This window comes from Crinia signifera, chromosome 9 (assembly GCF_055691185.1).
Source record: "Crinia signifera chromosome 9, ASM5569118v1, whole genome shotgun sequence".
In the NCBI taxonomy this organism is placed as follows: domain Eukaryota; kingdom Metazoa; phylum Chordata; class Amphibia; order Anura; family Myobatrachidae; genus Crinia; species Crinia signifera.
In genome coordinates this window covers 63,875,587-63,898,089 of record NC_139225.1, presented here as the reverse complement: position 1 = coordinate 63,898,089, position 22,503 = coordinate 63,875,587, and the positions used below count along the sequence as shown (strand labels likewise).

Sequence of the window (22,503 nt, the reverse complement as noted above, 5' to 3'; positions counted from 1 at the left end):
GGGTGATTTTTATAATGTTGTGTAATACTGTATGTGAATGTCCATGGGGGAAGATGTATCAAAGCTTGAAGTAGGGAAAGAGAAAGTACTATCCAATCAGCTTCTATCTGCCATGTTAAAGGCTTTGATAGAAAAATGACATGAGCTTACTGGTTATTACTTTTATCTCTGTCCAATATTTGATAACTCTCCCCCATAGATATAGAATTCAGAAGTGTTAACTAAAAATACAAATGTTTAAACAATTAACTTTTTTGCATGAAACATTTTTCATTCTACTGCCTAATCCTGTACTTCCCTCCCGCGCAGCTTCAAAACGCAGACAATATGCTTATCAAACCCCTGGAGACATTCCGCAAGGATCAAATTGGACTGACAAAGGTACTTCCACATCCTGTCTGTGGGCTGCATGAAGCAGTTCCTACTGAGAAGGCCAGAATTGTGTTTTATTTCCTTTGAATCTAGAACCACATCATATACATCATCACTTTTTCAAAACAGAGTTTGGAAGAATAACCATGACCTGTTATTTTAAGAGAGCATACTGGTCATGTTGACAAAGAAATCAGATACAGTAGCGATAAAGAGCCAAATTAAAAAACAAAAGTACTCAGCATGACAGATGATTATAGACTATGCACATGGGTGCTGAAATGGGGAGCCCACACACATAAAAAAGCAGGCCGTCAAGTGTGAAACTCACCAAAACCATTTGTTCCTGGTGTATGCACATAACCTCAACCAAACTTGAAATCTGCCCGCCATGAATGGGACTTAATTGTCCCTTTAATATGGTCAGTGTCAGGGCCAAGATAATACCCTTCCTTTCTGGCTGCTTCACCTGCTTCCTCCTTACAGCTCTACTCTGCCTGCCTCCAGGCCTTCATCCCCCTGCACCCATCTCCAACCCCTACAGTGCGTGGCTAGTTACTGTGTCAACACCATCCCTTGTGGCACCGTCTGACCCCCCCATTTACCACAAGGTACAGCTGGACTGTACCCTGTAAAGTGTTCTTACCTTACATGCACAGCCTCAGCCAGGGTGTAAGCTAGAAGTAGATCCTGTCTCTTCGGCTTCTTCATAAGTCACTGACATTTTTTGGCCATATTTATCATAAACATTTTAAGGGAAATCATCCCAAAATCTATCTGCTGCGCTGTCCATGTTTTGCATCAGGGATAACCACTGTAGTCTATGGGCTAGATATCTATGATCATAGAGAAGTTTCTTAATAAATAAATCAGGTAGGTGGTGTGGCAGGTAAGTCCAGCTGCCAATGGGATGGGGCATCATTGTAAGGGGTCCCATCCACCAACCAAAAAGGTTGTGGTGGCCCTGACTATGCATAACAATAATATGGAGGTTAAAGTAATATTTGGAAGCTTCATTGAGCTGAGAGCCAAGTGTCTGATGCATGGCCAAGGAGAAAAACCGTGTACAGCGACAGCATTTTAAACATTGTCCCCTTGAATATGTGTTTCCCCTCTGAATTTACACTGGCATCACTCTCATTTGTTTATTCTAAAATGGAGTGTTCTGGTTTATACTGCTCTACACATAGACTCTTATGTGCCAAATCTGGTTTCATGACTGGAAATATGAATCTGTTATTAACTGGTTCTTGGGGAACTTCCCTGCTGCTTTTGCATAGACACTCTTGGATTCTTTGGCTGTCAGAAAATGCTGAATGGTGTACATTGGCGTAACAATGGCAGGTACTTATATGTTAGCTGGGCGCCCGGCTATGCTACGCTGACAACGTAGTTTTGGCGGCCGGCTAATCTCGGGCGTCGGGTGGGGATTGTGAGGCAGGGGGGGCCGGGCAGACTGGGGGGGGGGGTGTTTACTTACATCATCCTATTGAAGGGCGGCAGGGATTCAGCGGCGGCCGGGCGGGGGCAAAACCTCTAGGCAGCAGTGAGCAATGGCGGCGATTTAGCATCACATGGTTTCCCAGCTCCCCCAGCGGCATGCTGGACTGTCATGGCAGGCGGGACTGCGGGGAGCCGAGTGCTGGAGCCGCCGGGGACATCGTGGATGGTAAGTATCATGCACACTACACACACTAACCAAACTACGTAACGAGCGCCCAACTAACATATAAGTACCCAATGGCACTGCAGCCCAAGTGGTAGCTTGGGGGAGCCGGCACTGTGGGGGCGCATGGTCTCTGCAGAGATTCCAATGGGTCTGGCCATCTGTATGGAATCTGCTGAAAAAATCCCTCCAAATATGACTACTGGCATATGAATAAGAAACCCCTGGAAATGAGCATGAAACCCCTGACAATGAGCATTTAGGAAAAAAAATAATAGTACATTCATGTGGGGGCACCAGTTTTGTTATTGGCAGGGGGTCCCAAAATTTCCAGTTAAGCAACTGGTGTTGTGACAGAGCATCTGCTAAGAAAATGGGAGGATGTCGGTTGTATTGGAGCTGATGGAGGCTTTTTAACATCAGTTCATTGCAATTTGTTTTGCAGCAGTATGCTTAAGGTGCTGGCTGCAGAGCATTCAGTTCTATCTGCCCCATAGAGTTCAAATGCTAGTCACAAATCTGCCATTGTCTTGTGAACATTATTTTTTGTGTTTTAACACAGATTGTGTTATTGGAACAAGAGTTTATTCTCCACAAGTGGTCCTGATCCACTTCTGCCCAATACCTCCAATGACATGGAGCAACTTTTTCATCCTTCATTATTGAAACAAGATTGCCACATTAGTTGAAGTACCTGTTTAGGATTAAACAAAAATGAAAGCATAAAATAGGTGCCTGATATCCAGAACAACAAGAAGAAACCAGTTTATAATCTACCTGGTTTATAATTTTATAATATCCCCACATCATTATTGGGCAGTAGAAGAAACTGAATACAAATATATGTGTGTGTGTGTGTGTGTCTAGTGCAGACATGTCCAAACTCCGGCCCGGGGGCCAATTGCGGCCCGTGCCATAATTTCAAGTGGCCCTCAGCCTCCAGCCAGAAGCGGGCGGAGCATCAGATGCAGGATGCACAGCACAGGACACTAAAGGTGGGGTCCCGGCGAGCGTGCCTTTACCTTGCTGTCTGCAGCAGTGAGGAGGTGCCGGTCGCCACAGTGAGATATGTTTAGTGGCTTTCAGGTGAGTGTGCATCCAACCCCTGGCATTCAGAGAAGGGGGGGCAAGCTAAGGGATAGAGTGAGTGGGTGCAAAGTGGGGAACATACAGTGAATGGGGGCATACAGTGAAGGAGGGGCAGGCTGGGGGACATACAGAGAAGGATGGTCAGGCAGAGGAATATAATGCGATGGGGGCAGAGTGGAGGACATACAGCGAATGGGGACAGGCAGGGGAATATACAGTGAAGGGGCAGGGTGGGGGACATAAAGTGAATGGGGGCACGCTGGGGGACATAAAGTGAATGGGGGCAAAGTGGGGGACCATTCTGATGTGATTAATGATTCAAAGAATGTCAGGCTGAATGGTCGGCCCCCACACATTTTCACCTCCCCAAATCTGGCCCTCATCACAAAAAGTTTGGACACCCCTGGTCTAGTGTCTGTGTGTCACTGAAACACTGCCATCTGTTGGCAGGGTTACTACTCTCCCACATTCACTACCTTACTAGCATTCGAAGCATTTGCTAATGTATAATACTGAGAAAATAATTTTTTTTCTTAAACAAGAAGGAACTGGCACAGCTTGTGCAAAACTGTGTTTATTTTCCAAACTCATGCATTTTTAATACATTTCAAAATAGATCATGATAAGATTGGAATTATATGTTAACATTTTTAACATATAGTTCCAATCTTATCGTGATAAACAGATTTTTAATTTTTAATACATTTCAAAATATGAGTTTGGAAAATTCACAAAATATTCCTTTACACAATTTATTAACACTGTAATGTATATTATTCAAATTACTATTTGGCCTTACATAAAGAAAAGGGGCCCCAAGTCTTCTACTTTATTAGATATGTGGAAAAAAAACCTGTTCGCATATTGAAATTAAATTCCTGCTGGTACATTTAGGGGGGTATTCAATGTGAGGGTCACGGCAGTCGAGCTTGCTCAACCGCCATGACCCAGTCCCATTCTCGGTCAGCTCGACCGAGAACATGCAGGCGGGATTCAATGTCCCGTCTGCCGAGGAGCGAGAAGGGGGCGTGGCCGCAAGTTGCGGCCGGGAAGAGGCGAGCTGCAGCCGGCAGGTCGTTACTTCCCAGCTGTTCTCGGCAGAACGAGCCCGACAGCTTGTGCTGTCAGGCTCGTTTTGCCGAGATACCCTGCTCAATGCTGTCGGGAAAGACATTGAATAGGGCCCGGCGGGCATCTCCCCCCGGTGGGCATCTCCTCGACGGGAGATGCTTGCCGGTGATTGAATAATCCCCTTGAACTTCACACAACCTTCGCCAATATGATACAATGGGGGTTATGTCTTATAAAAGCTTCCTGCTTCTATGGTTCACACTGCTGGCTGTTGGAGCCTGGCACTAGTTGCAAGAATACAGGGGACTCTACTCCCTCCCCAGTATTTTTGGACCGCTCCAAGAGCCCGGTGAGAGTATTGCCATTTTTGCCCCACAAAAAAAACTGTAATCGGGTGCAATTTTGGAAGGCGTGCATTTAGCCCCTAGTGTTTTAATAATATGATTAATCTAAATATTGTTTTTATTTACAAAAAAGAACAACCATGTTTCCAGTGGGTGAAGGAAAGGGACATAGGGACATCCAGTGTGTCAGAATTTGAAAGGGACATGTACATTAGTTGTTCCTCTACGCGCTATATACAAAATTCTAAAACAACTGTACGTATAGGCCGCTCAGCCACAAAGGTTCCCTGAGGGTTAAGAGAACAATGAACCACAATATTTTCACCAATCGTGGTAAGACGCCAATATGTAGATATACAGTCCTTATGAAATCATCCAATTACAATAAAATAGCAAAGATTTTCTCCAAATAGTTGTTTTCATTTGATCCTTCGATGAGTAGTCACAAAACAAGATTATGACAGATGTCCCCTATCTGTCATCTGTATGACCTCTGTCATATTCTTGTTTTGTGACTACTCATCGAAGGATCAAATGAAAACAACTATTTGGAGAAAATCTTTGCTATTTTATTGTAATTGGATGATTTCATAAGGACTGTTTATCTACATATTTCGGCGTCTCACCACTAAATATATGTGTGCGTGATAAACAGTGGACATTTAGTTCATACGTTGATCAATGCCTTTAATCCTGGTCTAATGCTCACAGCAACAAATGTGATGGCTGAGTTTATCGTAATTAGTTTGAGCAGTAGAGTAGGACCTGCAGACAAGTTGGGTCCCAATGCTGGGGGCTGCAGGCTTAATGCATTAATCAATACATGAACCAAATCTCCACGGTTTATTATTGTTAGTTAATTTAGTGAGTGCAGAGCCCCTGTTATATATTAGTAGCCATAAAGTATGTGTGCAAGCCATGTATATTATTATTGAGTCCTATAAACCTTTTAAACTTCGTTATGAAGTCCTGCTGTGCACGTGCCTTTGTTTCCATTAGTAGCTAGCTGTATTCGGATTAGCATTACAGAAATACTGGTGTTGCCACAGATCTCTTCACCAGTATAGGAAATATGTTTTTACGGCAAGTTTACTAAATTTCAAATGTAATAATATCAGTTTAGGTTCAGTTTTAATGCAATGGCTTCAAACTTCATTCATCCTATAGTACTGGGTTACACCCTATGCAGAGCATATATTTGGACTTGCTGGAGATCACGATTGAGGTAGATTCACCATGGAATTGTAGCAGGCTGTGTTTACTACTGTCTCCCAGCAAGTAAGAGTTAATCTAAAATAGGTTTTCTTTATTCCATTGACTTGAAATGTTTCTTTCATGAGGACTATTATAGCTGCCATTGGTGCCTAAGATTAATGTATCTACAGATTGATTATCCCATATCCATTGTCCTAAAAGGTTTACTGTATATTTTGAGCTGACATGTCACATGACACTGACGTTCTAAGATGATGGAGTTCCCAAGACTGCCCCTCGCACGTATTACCCTGCCTCCCTGCAGGCTGACAGATCCTCATCCAGCACGTCAGCACTTGTCACTCTGCAATCTCCGTGCAGCACTCACCGATATATATCTATATACAGTACTGTATATATCCTATTTTTCGCTCTATAGGACGGCACCTGACCATAAGACGCACCTAGTTTTATAGGGATCTGCTGCAGAGATGCTGGTGCAGCAGCAGCATTCAGGAGGTTTTTTTTTACTTTTTTATGCAGTGTTCGCTCCATAAGATGCACATCGTATGGAGACCGATTATCACCTATTCTGGAATGAATAGCGTGTACAACAGTTTAGTACCTGAACAAGGCCACTTGGAAGCTTGCAGGGCTGGCATGTACTTGTTTCTGCAGGTTGTGAATAAGGTGGGTGTCTCACTAATTGGACTATAGCCAGGGGCGAATTTAGGGGTCAGGCCGCCCCTAGGCACAAAATTTTTGGCCGCCCCTTAGATACCACACACTGCACCATTACACATTGTGCTATACACCGTAATGCCCATTACACATTGTGTTACACAATTATGTATTATATATTATAACGCATAAGTGTGATTGGATTAAGGCTCTGGGAGTACAAGTGTACTAAAACCAAGGGGGCACTGTCGGGGGGGGGGGTTATAGGTTTAGGCTGGGGGGTAGGTTTAAGTATCTAGAAGGGCGGTTTAGATTTAGAATGTGGGGCAGGGGGGTTAGGTTTAGGTGGTAGGGTGTTGTGGTGTTAGTGGGGATGGTTAGGCTGTAGATGGAGGAGAATTGGGGTGCGCATCTTTTGGTATGCTGGCATCGGCATGCTGCCTGCCGGTGGACCGTATACATGTATGCATCAGATATATATGTACAAACACAAAATACATGTATATCCGATGCATACATGTGTGTACATAAACACCCTGTGTGTGTGTGTGTATGTATATTTATATATGTTTTGAATAAAGGGGCTATACGTTAACGTTTAAGACTGCAATGTCATGATATATATTCCTGCGTGCCCTATATATATATATATATATATATATATATATATATATATATATATATATATATATATATATATATATATATATATATATATATATATATATATATATATATATATATATATATATATATATATATATATATACACATATACACACTGTATATATAGAGGATGGACAGCACTCAGAAATTAAATTTCACAGCATCAGTCATAAATGCTAATGTATCACCCCTTTATCAAGACATACATAAATATACATACAAACACATATAAATATACATACATACATATATATATATATATATATATATATATATATATATATATATATATATAATATATATATATAAATAAAACCCAAAGCCTGCCTAAAAAAATAAAATTATAATAGCTGTAAGAGCTGACTGCCTTACTCATCTTGAAGTTGCAGTCAGCCCAGCAGAAGAACCAGAGTCGACTTCTCCACACACTGTCCACAGCAGCAGACGCTGCCTGCCCAGATCCCGCCTCTTTGAACAGCCTTCTTCCGCGCCCAGTGACAGAGGCGCAGGCTGCTTACATTAACTGACAGCTGAGCCGTCGCTCAGCTGCCCTGTACTGCTATAGGGCGCCGGCGGCTCAGCTGTCAATCAGCGCGGCGGGGAGGGAGCAGAGCGCGGTGCTGCAGATCGGAAGAAAGATCCGATCTGTGCTGGGGAGGGGGTGGGAGTGCGGACCTGCTCTGAGGCTCACTGCCCGGCTGTCATTCTGACTGCCTGGCTGGCGGCGGCTGATGGTCTCAGCCTGCCGCCCATGACAGGTGCCGCCCCAAGGCCCGTGCCTCACGGGCCTAGTGATAAATCCGTCCCTGACTATAGCTATAGATCAGAGGCAAAGGGGGAGGGAGCCACAAGTTATGGAGAAGGGTTAGATCCTCTCAGGCCATCTGGAGGCTGCTAAAATGAGTGACTTGGGAATATAGTGCAGCCAAAAATTGCTGGAATCTGTACAGGATCTGTTCCCACCTCCTGCTGCATAACCCATTCACTTCCAGGAACACAGTGATTTGTCAGTGTGAGCTAAAGGTCATCTTCCACCCAAATGATTGGTTTGGTAGAATAAATTATCACTTGACATTAATAATTTTATTGTATTTTAGACTGACATGCAGGTAATGTAAAAAGAGATTTAATAATGGTAATATTCTATCTATTGTAAAACATTTTTACACAAATTCCATTACTAAAGCATATAAACAGGTACAGTAATACCCCTTTCAGAAATGCAGAGACCAACACAGGAATTTAAATTCCGGGGACATGCAGGGACATTCCTGGGTTCGGCCCCGTTTACACATGCTTTTGAATCAGGGACATCCCGGGTTGGCACCTTTTCATACTGAATGACAAGAGATGGGAAATACTGGAAATGGCCATCAGTCAAAGATGAAATTTGTTACAAAAAAAAAATAAAATGAGCTGAGAATTTCAGCACCAACAATTGCTATAGCTGTGAAAAAGTAGTTATAACTTGTAAAATATGTATATTTTCATTTGTTTAATAAATATATTTATATCAATATACGCAAAGTGTAATGCGAGTTACCATCGTTTTTGGTTTGCTGTAGATTATTTTTATTATTTTTTTTTGGGATATTTTTCATATTCCATGCCTTGCAATATCATCTGTCATATTTTAAATTTAGTTACAAAAAACATATAGGTATGCTACATAGGAGAGCAGAGATGTCAGTATTGTTAATGTGTGCTAAAACCATGGACAAAACACATAACATGAGTTACCAGTAGAAAATCAGTCATTTCTTGAAAACTACTGGAAGGTTTAAAAATATTTTATGCTACATTGGAGTGTGCCTTAATGGTTATTATAATACAATAAATAAAAAGAAAATATTTCATTGTACTTTTTCTGTAACATCCAAATGAGCATACACTTCAGAGTCAATTTGTAACGCGAGTTACTGTGGAATGTGCCGCTTTTTACCTGTACTCTATTTTTGCTATTTATTTAATGTAATGTTAAGTTTTGTCTCCCTGTACTGTTCCTTTGTACGGTGCTGCAAAACACTTGTGGCGTCTTATAATTAAAATTATAATAATATAACACATGGACTAGTGGCTGGGGATGGCAGCTGGCTGTCTCCGGCGGCTACATCTCAATTTTGACTTCGCTAAATCACTTAAAATCTCCCAGCCCATGTGTACTAGCTTTTTGTTCTTTGATTTCTGCAGGATTTGGTTACAGCGGAGTTCTCCAAATACATCAATACAGTCTAGATATCCATGCTTGAACACAGGTGACTTAGGGCCTTATTCTAGTTCACTCTTTCTGACAATATCCTTCTTAGATGGACAAAACCATGTGCACTGCAGATGTTACTTGTGCAAAGAGAATTAGATTTGGGTGGGGTTTTACTTCAAATTGAGATCTATATTGCAGTGTAAAAATAAAGCAGTCAGTATTTTCCCTGCACAGAAACAAAATAACTCACCCAAATCTAATTCTCTCTGCACACTTTACATCTGCCCCCCTGCAGTTCACATGGGTTTTGTCCATCTAAGAAGGATTCTGTCAGAAAGAGTGAACTAGAATAAGGCCCTTAATTACTACCTCAGTCAATTTGATTTAACCATCTGGATTCAAGCATGGATAGCCTTAAAACTTGGACTATAATATCTATCTATCTAAATGTTGTTTACTCTGTGCTTTTTCATGAAGTAAGAACGGACATGGTGCATGTGGTTGTTAACCATTATACATGTTTCCTTTGCTGCCACCATTTTAGGAACGCAAGAAGAAGTTTGACAGGGATAGTGAGAAGTTTTACTCCATGCTGGACAAACATTTGCATCTGTCTTCCAAAAAAAAAGAGGCACAACTCCAGGAGGTAAGATAACAGAACTGCAATGGAGATTTCACTATAAAGTACCATCTTTCACCACACAGCTAATTGTGTCATAGAGCACATCCAGTGCATGTGCAGGATAAATACTACAGAAATGTTTCCTGTGGGCCTATTTATTACATTGACGGTAATACTCCGGTTACGCTGGATGGCTGGGAAATTCACACTACTAAAGCTGTGTCCATCCCTAGATCTGCAAATGCGCAGTGCGGCTTCTCAAATGCACAGAATGGAAAACATCGGAGGTGTAAGTGTCTCTTTGCATTGTTGCCATGATGCATACGAATGGGCACATGCATCGCTGGCAATGCTATGCCCCGCTAGACTGTGTGCGCTCACATCCGTGGCTTTCCATTTCCGTGTGTATGGATAACGGGTGCAAGCATATGTATGCCTCCGGAATCTTGTGAAACACGGAAAACACAGTGGGCACATCTGTATATGTATAAACATTATGTTCTGATGTGATTTCATTAGGAAATAATTAAAAAATGAACTTCACATGTATGCAGCTATATACTATACAACTCCTGATCTAATATGACCCCAGTGAACAGCCTTATACTTAAAAGTAAACATGTATCTTTAGCTAAGCTACAGAAAATTATTAGATAGCAAAATATATTTTAAAAATTTGGGTACAACCTTTTAAAGAATATTTTTTAGTGGTAAAATAATTGTTTGTTATTATTATTATTATTATTATTATTATTATTATTATTATTATTATTATTATTATTATAGAAAGGCTTTGGCTCTAAACATAGCATTATGCTGCTTTCCCACTGCAGACCCGTTTTAAGTACTGGTATTTTTAAACGGTATTTAAAACGGTATTAGCATTCCCACTGCAGCAGATTACCGTTTTAAATACCGTTTAAGTGCTATTCCCATCGCAGTGAACCGTTTAAAAAAGAGTGCCTGTCTTTCATAACCCCCCTCCCCTGGTACCTTACCTGGAGCCACCCTCCCTCCCCTGGTACTTGCCCTGCACCCCCCCCCCCCCCTCCCTCCCCTGTTACCCACCCTGCACCCCCCTCCCTCCCCTGGTACCTACCCTGTGCATATGTAATGAGCGGCTCATTTATATGCACGGCGCTCAATACACATGTGCATAGTGGGAACTACTAGTTACCATCAGCCCCAGGGACTGCCCGGATCCCAAATGGACCCCACCCCGCTGCCTCCCCACTGCCCTGCATCCATCACCAGCCACAGGGAGGGACCTGAAGTGCTGTGCCCATGCCATGATGCCGGATCCCGCTGCCCGGATCCCCCACGCAGGTAAGTGCTAGGGGAGGGGGTGGGTGCAGTGCAGGTACCCTTCCAGGAAAGGTACCAGGGGAGGGCGAATTAGTGTGGGATTTTTAAATACCGTTTAAGAGGCATTCCCACTGCCTTAAAAACGGTATTTAAACGTGTAGGACTCTGCTTTTAAACTTTAACCGGTATTTCAACTCTGGTGCTTTCCCACTGCAGCCTTAAACGGTAAATTGTGGGGAAAAAACGGCAATATACTGTTTAAGAGCTGCAGTGGGAAAGGGGCATTAGGTGGACTTGTTCAACCAACACATAGCTAAATCAAATGCCTGGTTATTGAGTTATGTTACCCCAGTCATTAAGGGTTTAATTAAAACAACAACCACAAACATACTTTGTTCCTGGCTGGAAAAAAAAACAAAAAAATCTCTTTGTATGATCTGTAGAACCACTCCCTAAATTGTTGCTTAATTGATGTCAGTCTGTTATTTAATCATATAAATATCCACTATGTATTATTTAAATTTCCTCATTATTTTGCAAACATTCTTAGTATTTTTTTCTTTGGTAATTGTTTCTCCAAAATAAAAGCAGCCGAGTCTCCCTGGCAAATCTTACTTTAGTGAATAAAACCATTGTTGTTTTACATTTGCTGGATATAGAGATCTGCTTAAATCTCCAGCTCACTAGTTGCTTGTTTTGTAGCAAAAATGAATAACCGAATTACTGTACTCTCAAAACACATAATTTCAAGGACGTCCACATGTTTGGGGGTTATTCTGGTTGATTTGCAAGGCTGCGAATTCACAGCCTTGCAAGTCCACCAAACCCCACCTTGTAAATGCGCCCCCCCCCCCCCTTTCGCAGCGTGGGTTCGTCCGCACTGGCTGCGAATGGTTGTTTAACATAAACATCCATTCACAGGGGAGGGGGAACCATCCCCATCATTCAATGGTCACCGACCATCGAATGATGGCGAAGGTGCACACATATCGAAGTAATTCTCATGTCACAGATATGCGTGTACCCTCGGGAGTAAGTCGGTGGACAGCTGAAATCCGGTGATGTTAGCTCCCCCCCCCCCCCACCCACCCACCCACATCACTGGGCGATTTGCATGGGAATGGGCAGCGTTCTCATGGGAACACCCATGAAATGCTAGGATTTCTCATGGGGAAATTGGCCTGCCTGCCGCTCCACGCCTCCACCCGCAATTCTGGGTGCGTGTGCCCGGCGAACACCCTGTTACCCGTGGCTGCACGCACCCTGCACATGCGCGGACTCAAAACATCGCTCCCCTGTGTGGATGAATAAGGTCCTTGATCTCAGATCTGAGTTGAAAGAAGGCTGCAGATGTCCGTACATTTTTCTTCCTGTAACAAGTAAGGGAAGCCATCCCATATAATTAAAAACATATAATAATAGCAAGCTAAGGGTCTCTAAAAGAATTATCTGATTTCTCAGCCATCCTCACCAGATCATTATTTTTTGTCTTTTCAATAACTAATAACAGTTCCATCTCATACAAAATCACACGTATTTGATTAGTAAAATGAAAAATGTGCTTTAAAAAAATTACTTCCATGCACAACAGTGATATATACAGAATGGTAGCAGAGGTAGGGAGGGGTTATTCATTCCCTCCAGCACACCATATTGGACCAGCAAAAGACTCATACCTGGTGGTGGTGGTGGTGGTGGTGGTGATGATATAATATATGATCTAGGCTACATATATTTGTAAACATATGGTGAGCCACCAGAAATTTTTTAGGTGGAAAATGCTGTTTAATGTCATTTGTAAGTAAATACCTTCTGATGTTGCTTCCCATAGGCAGATGTGCAAGTAGACAAAGAGAAGCAGAACTTCTATCAATCTTCACTGGAATATGTCTACCAGATCCAGGAGGTGCAGGAGAGCAAGAAGTTTAGCATTGTGGAACCGGTAAAGATGTTTGTCCTGGTTAATTATTAGGGCCGGAGGGTATGGGTGTCTGTGGTGCATGCCATCATTGCGTATTTCCAAATGTCCTTAATTAAATAAAATTAGTTTGGGGTTTAGGGTACAACCTCAGACACAGAAATCCAGTTGTCAAAATCTAGATTAAAACAGTAGTGGTATAGTTCCTAATGGCAGTCCTGGTTTTATGTTAAGTGTTTGAATGATGATCTGTACAGTATGTAGAAAATCATTGGGTAGCAAACGTGGGATACGGTCATTAGGTCTACACCAACTAGGTCAAGCATTGGGTCGACATGGGTCTAGGTCGACAGGTCATTAGGTCGACATGGGCTAGGTCGACAGTCAAAAGGTCGACATGGGTTTTTTCACTGTTTTTTGAGCCGACATCCACTAGGGCCCTACCATCCACTAGGGCAGGGGTGGCCAAACCTGTCCTCAAGATCTACCAACGGTGCATGTTTTCCAGGCAACCTGTGGATCTATAGTAGGAATGAATGCAGTATGTTTGAAAATGTGACAGTTAGAAATGACTACAGCTGTGCACCAGCTAGATGATCTGGAAAACCTGGACCGTTGGTAGATCTCGAGGACCGTTTTGGCCACGCCTGCACTAGGGCGTGGTGGGAGAATAAAATAGTGTGCCGAGCAAAGTGAGGCACCCTTCCCAAAGCATGGCAACCGAAGCGGTGCACTGCAAACTGTGTCCATGTCGACTGTGTCGTCATTCGGGTAAAAAAAGTGAAAAACCACATGTCAACCTTTTGACTGTCGACCTTGCCCATGTCGACATAATGCTTGTGTCGACCTAGACCCATGTCGACCTTGCTGCCTGTCGACCTAACAACCCACACCCGCATTAGTAGGCATAGGTAGTGTGATGTATAGCTGATGTAAGTATATACTGCCAGCTCTGCAGAACACCATATTACGGATTAGGGATGGCAGTAATCATTCGGCAGGGGCTGGAGAAGATATTACAGTTACACAAAACATATTGTGATCTGGATTCTGGCAGTTAATGAATGGAAAAGTCTATTAGTTGCAAAGCTGTACGTGTACCTGCAGTTGGACTACTCCATGTTAGAGTGTGATAGCTGCTGGTTAGTCTCGCTGCCCTGTCAAAAAGTCTGATAGGGCCTCAAAGCATTTTGAATTACCAATATGCTGTGTACAGTTTATATTGTGTCATGGCTACAACGCATATATCAGTGATATTGGAAACCTCCCAGTAACGATATCTTCATGCCACGATGAAAGCCCGGTAAAGCCATCAATCCACTGGCTCGCCATTTATCCCTGCTTTATTCTTCATAATCCAATAATTCCTCTAAAATGTCCATATTTGTTTCACGCTCAGGTTCTGGCCTTCTTGCATTGTCTGTTCACTTCTAACAGCCTCACGTTTGAATTGACTCAGGACTTTCTGCCCTACAAGCAGCAACTACAGCTCAGCCTACAGAATGTAAGTGCAGTCATAAATGTGTGATAAACCTCCAACCTTATCCATAGTGCCGATAACACAAATTAGAGATGGATAAACAAACACACACCCTCAGCTGATATGGGAGCCCAGACAGATTGTCATGCAAGAAGACATGTCATGCATGTATGTATGTCTCATTAAAAATAGCCTATTACACATGGGGTGATGAGCATTCTAGATCGCTCAGCAAACCGTGTTGCATATCGATGTGCCGCTGAGCGATCTGTCAGGGCCAGTGTTCTCTGTGAGAACACTGGCCCTTACACCGGTGACTATAGATTTATCCAGCGTGCTGGATATTAATCATCTAGTGAGATCACTTAGAAAATGCCCAGGGATCACTACGTGTTTAGGCCCCATAAGGTAGGCAAAGTGAAGACATCAGTATTTTTGGAAATTAGAATAATAATTGTAATTAGAAGTTTATTTATATAGGGCTTTTCTCCATTAGGACGGAGTCTCTTTACAAGCTTGAAAAACATTAGAGGTTTATTTAGTATTACAGTATGGAGAAAACAGTGAACATACAGAAATCAATATAACAGGCAGAATGAGCTGAGTGTGTGGTTGATGTCTGCATTTTCATGTGCCCGCACCTTGAGCTGTCTATCACCGGCATTACCCGCCACGGGCGGTCGACAAATCGCCCATACACACAGAACAATGGGCGGTATTCAATGAGCCTGATTCGCCAGGTTTTTATGGTGAATTTGTGCTGTTTGGCGAATTTCTGACTAAAACGGTGAATCACCCTATTCAATGACCAGTTGGCGAATACATTTGAAGGTTTTGGTCACCATGATTCACCGAGCAGCAATCGCTATCTTTTTATGGTGAAGTGGAATGTGAACTTTTAAAATAAAGTGTTCTGTTTTTTACATTTGGTGTCAAAAAATCAGGAATTTTCTTCTGAGGAGGGGCATGCTATTTTTATTCATGTGCTGTAAGCACATGAATATATATTTAATTTTAAAAATAATATTTTTTTTTTTTTTTTTTTTTTTACACAGCAGCCAGCAGGTGGCGCCAGAGCGGAGCCGCTCATTACATATTCATATATTCACTGCACGATCATTACGATCCTGTGTAGTGAATATACGCTTGCCTGCTGGGACCCCCGGGGGGGCAGCCTGTGCTGCCTGGCACCCGGGGAGCACACCTAACCCCCCACAAAGGTCTGGGCTAGGCAGAGAGACTACCATCTCTCTGCCTGGCACCGTCCTGAGGCTCCCTGCGGCAATCGCCGCAGGAGCTCATATTCGCCTGTCAGGGGCAGCGAGCCCCTGACACGTTGAATACCGGAGCCCGCTGGCTCCGGAACGTGGCGAATGTGCAGCGAATCCTAAAAAGGATTCGCTGCACCTCGCAGGGTATTCACATTGAATACCGCCCAATGAGTTGCACAGCAAACGCAATATATCTTTGAACGAAACCGATTGTACACACTGGCCGTTGGTGCATCGATGTATCGGCCAGCATGTACACACCTTAAGTATGTATGCAGTTAATTGCTAGAGGTTAAAAGAAAAGGTTTAGTTTACCAAAAAGTGAAAGCTAACATCAATATTACAGTTATTGTCATAAAGCAAAGGGTTTCAGCTGTTTTGCAGCAATGAAAAAATATGAGTGCCAGCATTTCTGAGATATATGCAAAAAATGCCAGCATCGCTCACATTTGTTATATAAATTTTAAATACAAAATATGGGGCGAAATGTAATAGGGTGCGATTTTTTAGACCTGTGCGATTTTTGGTCAAAAACGGCCAAAATCGCACATTTTCCGAAAATCGCACATTTAATAGGTTGAAAATCGCGGTAAAAAATCAGAAGTGCGATTTTTAGTCACATTTCAAATCGCATCCAGATGTTTTCCCATTATAAAGTATACAACTCGCAAATGTAATAGGGTGCGATTTTTGGTAAATGTTACCAAAAATCGCAAAAAAAATAGACCAGGGGCGAAATGTAATAGGTTGCGATTTTTGGACGAGTTCCAAACTCGCCAGAAATCGCACCTTTAAAAATCGCGTTTTTTGCCACGAATTCGCATATGTAATGAGATGTGAATTAGCGGCAAAAAATGCGATTTGCCGCGATTTCGGGCGATTTTCAGTCATGAAAATGTGCGCATTTTCAGTCATGAAAATGTGCGCATTTTCAGTCATGAAAATGTGCGCATTTTCAGTCATGAAAATGTGCGCATTTTCATATATGCGATTTTGGGTAAAAAAATAAAATAAAATAAAAAACGGCGTGGGGTCCCCCCTCCAGAGCATAACCAGCCCCGGGCTGAAAGAGCCGGTCCTGCTTTCATAAAATCACAGGAACAAACAAGTTGGGGTTCCGTGCATTTTATAAAACCAGCACCAGGCTCAAGGGCCGGTCCTGGTTCCCAAAATACGGGGGACAAAATGACTAGGGGTCCCCCGTATTTCAAGAACCAGCACCGGGCCCAACCAGCCAGCAGGGTAATGCCACAGCCGGGGGGAGACTTTTTATACAAGTCCCCCCGGCCAAAGCATTCAGCCCTCTGACCGGTCAGCATGGGCAGGGGTCCTTGGGGAGTGGGGACCCCCCCAAAGAAGGGGTCCCCCCCCTCCAGAACTTACCAGCCCATGCTGAAGCCCGGGGCTGTCCTCGATGCCCCAGGGCTGTGGGCATCGAGCTGATTAATTGTGTAAAAAAATAGAGAAAATCCTATTGTGTATTGCTGTGGAACTATGTTGACACGAAGCTTCGGTCCCCTTGTCCAGTAGAATCCAGAGGGGAGGCTGTGGAGAGAAATCATACTCACCACAGACGTCTTCAGCGCTTCTCCGGGTGCCCAGCAGCATTCTTCCCACGGTCCGGTGTTCTGTTGACATCTGAGGCTCCGCCCCCCGACCTGGACTTAGGCCCGCCCATCAGCCAATCGTGGTCCTGGAAAACCGGCATGCCGGTTCTCCAAGTCCCTGCATGTGGTGCAGGCTTGCTGGGACTCATAGTTCCACAGCAATACACAATAGGATTTTCTCTATTTTTTTACACAATTAATCAGCTCGATGCCCACAGCCCTGGGGCATCGAGGACAGCCCCGGGCTTCAGCATGGGCTGGTAAGTTCTGGAGGGGGGGGGACCCCTTCTTTGGGGGGGTCCCCACTCCCCCAGGACCCCTGCCCATGCTGACCGGTCAGAGGGCTGAATGCTTTGGCCGGGGGGACTTGTATAAAAAGTCTCCCCCCGGCTGTGGCATTACCCTGCTGGCTGGTTGGGCCCGGTGCTGGTTCTTGAAATACAGGGGACCCCTAGTCATTTTGTCCCCCGTATTTTGGGAACCAGGACCGGCCCTTGAGCCTGGTGCTGGTTTTATAAAATGCACGGAACCCCAACTTGTTTGTTCCTGTGATTTTATGAAACCAGGACCGGCTCTTTCAGCCCGGGGCTGGTTATGTTTTTTTTTTTTACTTTAACTTTTAGCCTTTTTTTGGACAGAACCATGCACAGATCACACAGATTTGTGCATGGTTCTGTAAAAATCGCCAGCAAGAAGCTGGTCTATTTTTTTTAGCGTTTTTTGGTAAGGTCCCATATGCGACTTTAGAACTCGCATACTATTACATATGCGAGTTCTATAGTTTACAATGGGAAAACATCTGGATGCGATTTTCAGTGTGACTGAAAATCGCATCTTTAAAATGTGCGATTTCGCGGTAAAAAGTGCGCTTTTTTACCGCGATTTTTAACCTATTAAATGTGCGATTTTCGGAAAATGTGCGATTTCGGCCGTTTTTGACCAAAAATCGCACATGTCCAAAAATCACACACCTCACTTTTACACCAGCATACTTACCATTCCTAGATCCAGCGCTGGTCTGGCTGCTTCACAGCCGGCTCCCCCCGCACTGACAGGCAGCGGGGAGAACCGGCTTTCTCCGTTGCCTCTAACAGCTTCTGTAGCGCTGTTCCAGCGCTACAGAGTCTGAGAGCGCAATTGGCCGATACGTCTCCATGGAGACGCATAGCTCAGTCCTGATTGGCTGAGCTATGCGTCTCCATGGAGACGCATAGCTCAGCCAATCGCGCTCTCAGCCTCTGTAGCACTGGGACAGCACTACAGAAGCTGTTAGAGGCAACGGAGAAAGCCGGTTCTCCCCGCTGCCTGTCAGTGCGGGGGGAGCCGGCTGTGAAGCAGCCAGACCAGCGCTGGATCTAGGAATGGTAAGTATGCTGGTGTAAAAGTGAGGTGTGTGTGTAATAAACTTTTACTTCTCTGTGTACTTCTTTCTACAGGTGGACTACAAGTCCCAGCGGGCCCATTAATGCCCCGCATGCTGGGACTTGTGGTTCTTCAAGTCCCAGCATGCGGGGGAGGTCTGCTGGCACTTGTAGTTCTCCGGTATAAAGCAATGTAACGTATGATCGATTTAACCCTAACAGGCCGGCGTCCACTGGCCACGGACGCCGGTGACAGCCCCGGGCTTCAGCCCTGGACGGGTGAAGCCTGGGGGGGGGACCCCTTTATTGGGGGGGTCCCCACTCCTCCATGTACCCCGTCCAAGGCTGACCAGCCACGGTGCTCATGTTTTGGCCGGGGGACCTTGTATAAAAAGTGTCCCCCGGCTGTGGCATGACACCGCGGGCTGTTGGAGCCCGGTGCTGGTTTCAAAATACGGGGGACCCCCAGATTTTTTGTCCCCCGTATTTTTGGAACCAGGACCGGTCCAAGAGTCCGGGGCTGGTTTCAGAAATACGGGGGACCCCTATGCTTTTTGTCCCCCGTATTTTTGGAACCAGATCCGGCTCAATGAGCCCGGGGCTGGTAATGCTTAGGAGGGGGGACCCCACGCCGTTTTTAAAAAAACATTTTTTTTTTTGCACAAAATCGCATTTATGAAAATGCGCACATTTTCATGACTAAAAATCGCCCGAAATCGCGGCAAATCGCATTTTTTTGCCGCAAATTCGCATCTCATTACATATGCGAATTTGCGGCAAAAAATGCGATTTTTAAAGGTGCGATTTGGTGCGATTTTTTTTTAGTCTAAAAAATCGCACCCTATTACATTTCGCCCATTGTGTAAAAAAAGATTATATTTCCTATATAAGGTAAACATTACAGGTCATTATGATGAATAAAAATGTTTGCTTGTCAATTTTCACATCTGATTTCACTAATTCACTTGGCACTCAAAGGGCAGTATTCAATGCTCCCGATTCACCGTTTTTTTTCGGCGAATCAGGCTGTTTTCACTCCTTGCAGTGAATCTTTTTCACTGATAGGGTTAAAGCGAAAATGTAAAAGGGCAAAACAAACTTTATTTGGTATTAAAAGAAATTACTTTTTATACTTTGGGCTTAAAATGCCATAAAGTGAATTGATGAAAAGAATAAGAGGGTAGGATTCGAATCACGATATCGCCAGCATAGACTACAAACGCATACCTCACTGAGCTGATTTGGGATGAGCTGGACAGAAGGGTGAAAGCAGAGCAACCTGTAACACATTTTTAGAAAGTTCTGCTACAGCAATGGGAAGACGTCCCTGTATAATGTTCGATTTCCATTGTAGAGAGAATGTATAACTACAAAATGTGGCTACTTTAAAGGAGTCTAAAGCTGGATACACATTAGGGCCCTTATTCTGGTTGGTGCGGCCGGAGCCGCACACGGTGCTCCGGCCGCACAAACCAATCCCCGCCCACGAGACGGATCGCCACGGCCGTCCGTACACGGACGGCTGGCGATCCGCATAAAAATGGTGGGGCGTACGCCTCCACCATGGTGGGAGCTGCCCCCTGCATTCGATGGTCGTCGACCATCGAAGGCAGGGCCGCACGCCACAGCAGCTCCCGCAAGCTGAGACCACACGGACAATCGTCCGTGTGATAGCTTGTATGGGGGCTGAGAGCTGACATCCGGCGACGTCAGCTTTCCGCCCCCATCACTGGCGTCATACCCTTATTAGCATGCATACGCCCCGCGTTTGCATGGGAACGCCCATGAAACGCGGGGCGTATGCATAGGGAAATGAGGGTATGAAGCCCCTCACGCCCCTATACGCCCCCTTTGCGGCGTATATTTTTTGTGTGCGGCGATTTCACCTGCACATGCGCAGAGTGACCTCTGCGCATGTGCAGTGTGAAAACATCGGCGGTACGGCCGCACGCGGGGCGTACCGCACAGATTAGAATAAGGGCCTAGGTGACAATGGGGGTTATTCCAGTTCACTCTTTCTGACAAAATTCCTTCTTAGATGGACAAAACCATGTGCACTGCAGGTGGAGCAGATGTAACTTGCGCAGAGAGAATTAGATTTGGGTGGGGTTTTACCTCAAAGTGAGATCTATATTGCAGTGTAAAAATAAAGCAGCCAGTATTTACCCTGCACAGAAACAAAATAACTCACCCAGATCAAATTCTCTCTGCACATTTTACATCTGCCCCCCTGCAGTGCACATGGTTTTGTCTATCTAAGAAAAGAGTCAGAAAGAGTGAACTAGAATAAGGCCCTATGTCCCTTGAACTGTCTGGATCCTTTGGACAAACAATATCATTCATAGGCATACATATTAATAGACATTGTTAATGATATTTATTTATTAACAGTTTCTTATATAGCGCACACAGATTCCGCAGCGCTTTACAGAGAATATTTGAACATTCACATCAGTCCCTGCCCCAGTGGAGTTTACAATCTATATTCCCTACCACATATACATGCACACACAGACATTCTAGGGTTAATTTTGTTGGGCACCAATCAGGAATCGAACCCATGGCCTCAGTGCTGTGAGGCAGCAATGCTAACCATTACACCATCCGTGCTGCCCATCCTCGTATCATGCATATTTTACCTTAAAAGTGAGATTACACTTTGTTGCACAAAAGGATTTAATTATTTATTTGTCATCTCATTATTGATTTGTCCTTTGCATTAATACAATGGAGGAAATCAGTGGGAGCTTTCCCATTAGACATGTGCTTTGGGCTGATGCTTGGGAGGTACGGTATGCTTACTTGCATGACAGCCCTGCTAGGCCGATGACCAGGTGATTTGTTTTTTTTTTTGGTGATAGATGTAATAGCTGTGGATCATCGGGTTGATGTCTAAGTGGATAGTCGACCATTCATGGTCGACATGTAATAGGTTGACCTAGACAAAAGGTCAACTCAATCAATAGGTCGGTATGGAAAAGGTTGACACATGAAAAGGACAACATGAATTTGTCACTTGTTTGTGTGTCGACCCATTATCCGGATGCCATTGTAATGATTTGTCTGAGCAGGTGCAGTTTCTGCCATATAGTCATTAGATTAAATGTGTCACTTAGTTTGAAATAAAAAACAACAACCAGGTTTTTAAACTAAATTCTGCTCCTTCATATCATATGAGATTACACATGACCCAGAGTGTGGGAGGGCATGTCCTGTAGATGGGATACAGAGCAGAAGAACGGGTGCTCACTGGCAGAGTGGACTATATGGGTCAGTGGATGTAAGGAAATTCATTTGGAGATAGAGGGGAGAAAAGCGGCCATGTAGGCAGACCCTGATTAAAGGTTCCAGGTGCCCTAGGCTAATACACATGTCACTCCCCTTGTAATGCTGCTAACACACGTGTATGGGTACTCAGGGACTCTCAGTCATACTACCCATGTGCATGTAACAACGGCTATACAACTGGCATGTAGGATCTAATGCTTGTGGCGTGTGAAAGAGACTTTTGGCTTTAGGATGCCCAGCTGGCGCTACATCATGTAATGGTGCCATCAGTAAGTTACATTGGCTCAGCCATCTTTCAGGCACTTTAAGAACTTGACTTCTCACGTTACTTTAGGACGGGTGATCGCTAACAAGCATGGAATAAATTA

General features: G+C 44.0%; 1 protein-coding gene across 2 annotated transcripts in view; it reads left to right on the top strand.

Annotated features, from left to right (window-relative positions):
* The window catches only part of OPHN1 (oligophrenin 1), a 107,842-nt gene that overhangs the window by 40,598 nt on the left and 44,741 nt on the right, over positions 1-22,503 (top strand). For both annotated transcript variants that reach the window (XM_083159124.1, XM_083159123.1), the window contains exons 5-8: positions 310-381; positions 9,828-9,929; positions 13,042-13,152; positions 14,528-14,632. In XM_083159124.1, coding sequence (XP_083015250.1) covers positions 310-381; positions 9,828-9,929; positions 13,042-13,152; positions 14,528-14,632 — 390 coding nt within the window. The remainder of the gene's footprint in view (positions 1-309; positions 382-9,827; positions 9,930-13,041; positions 13,153-14,527; positions 14,633-22,503) is intronic.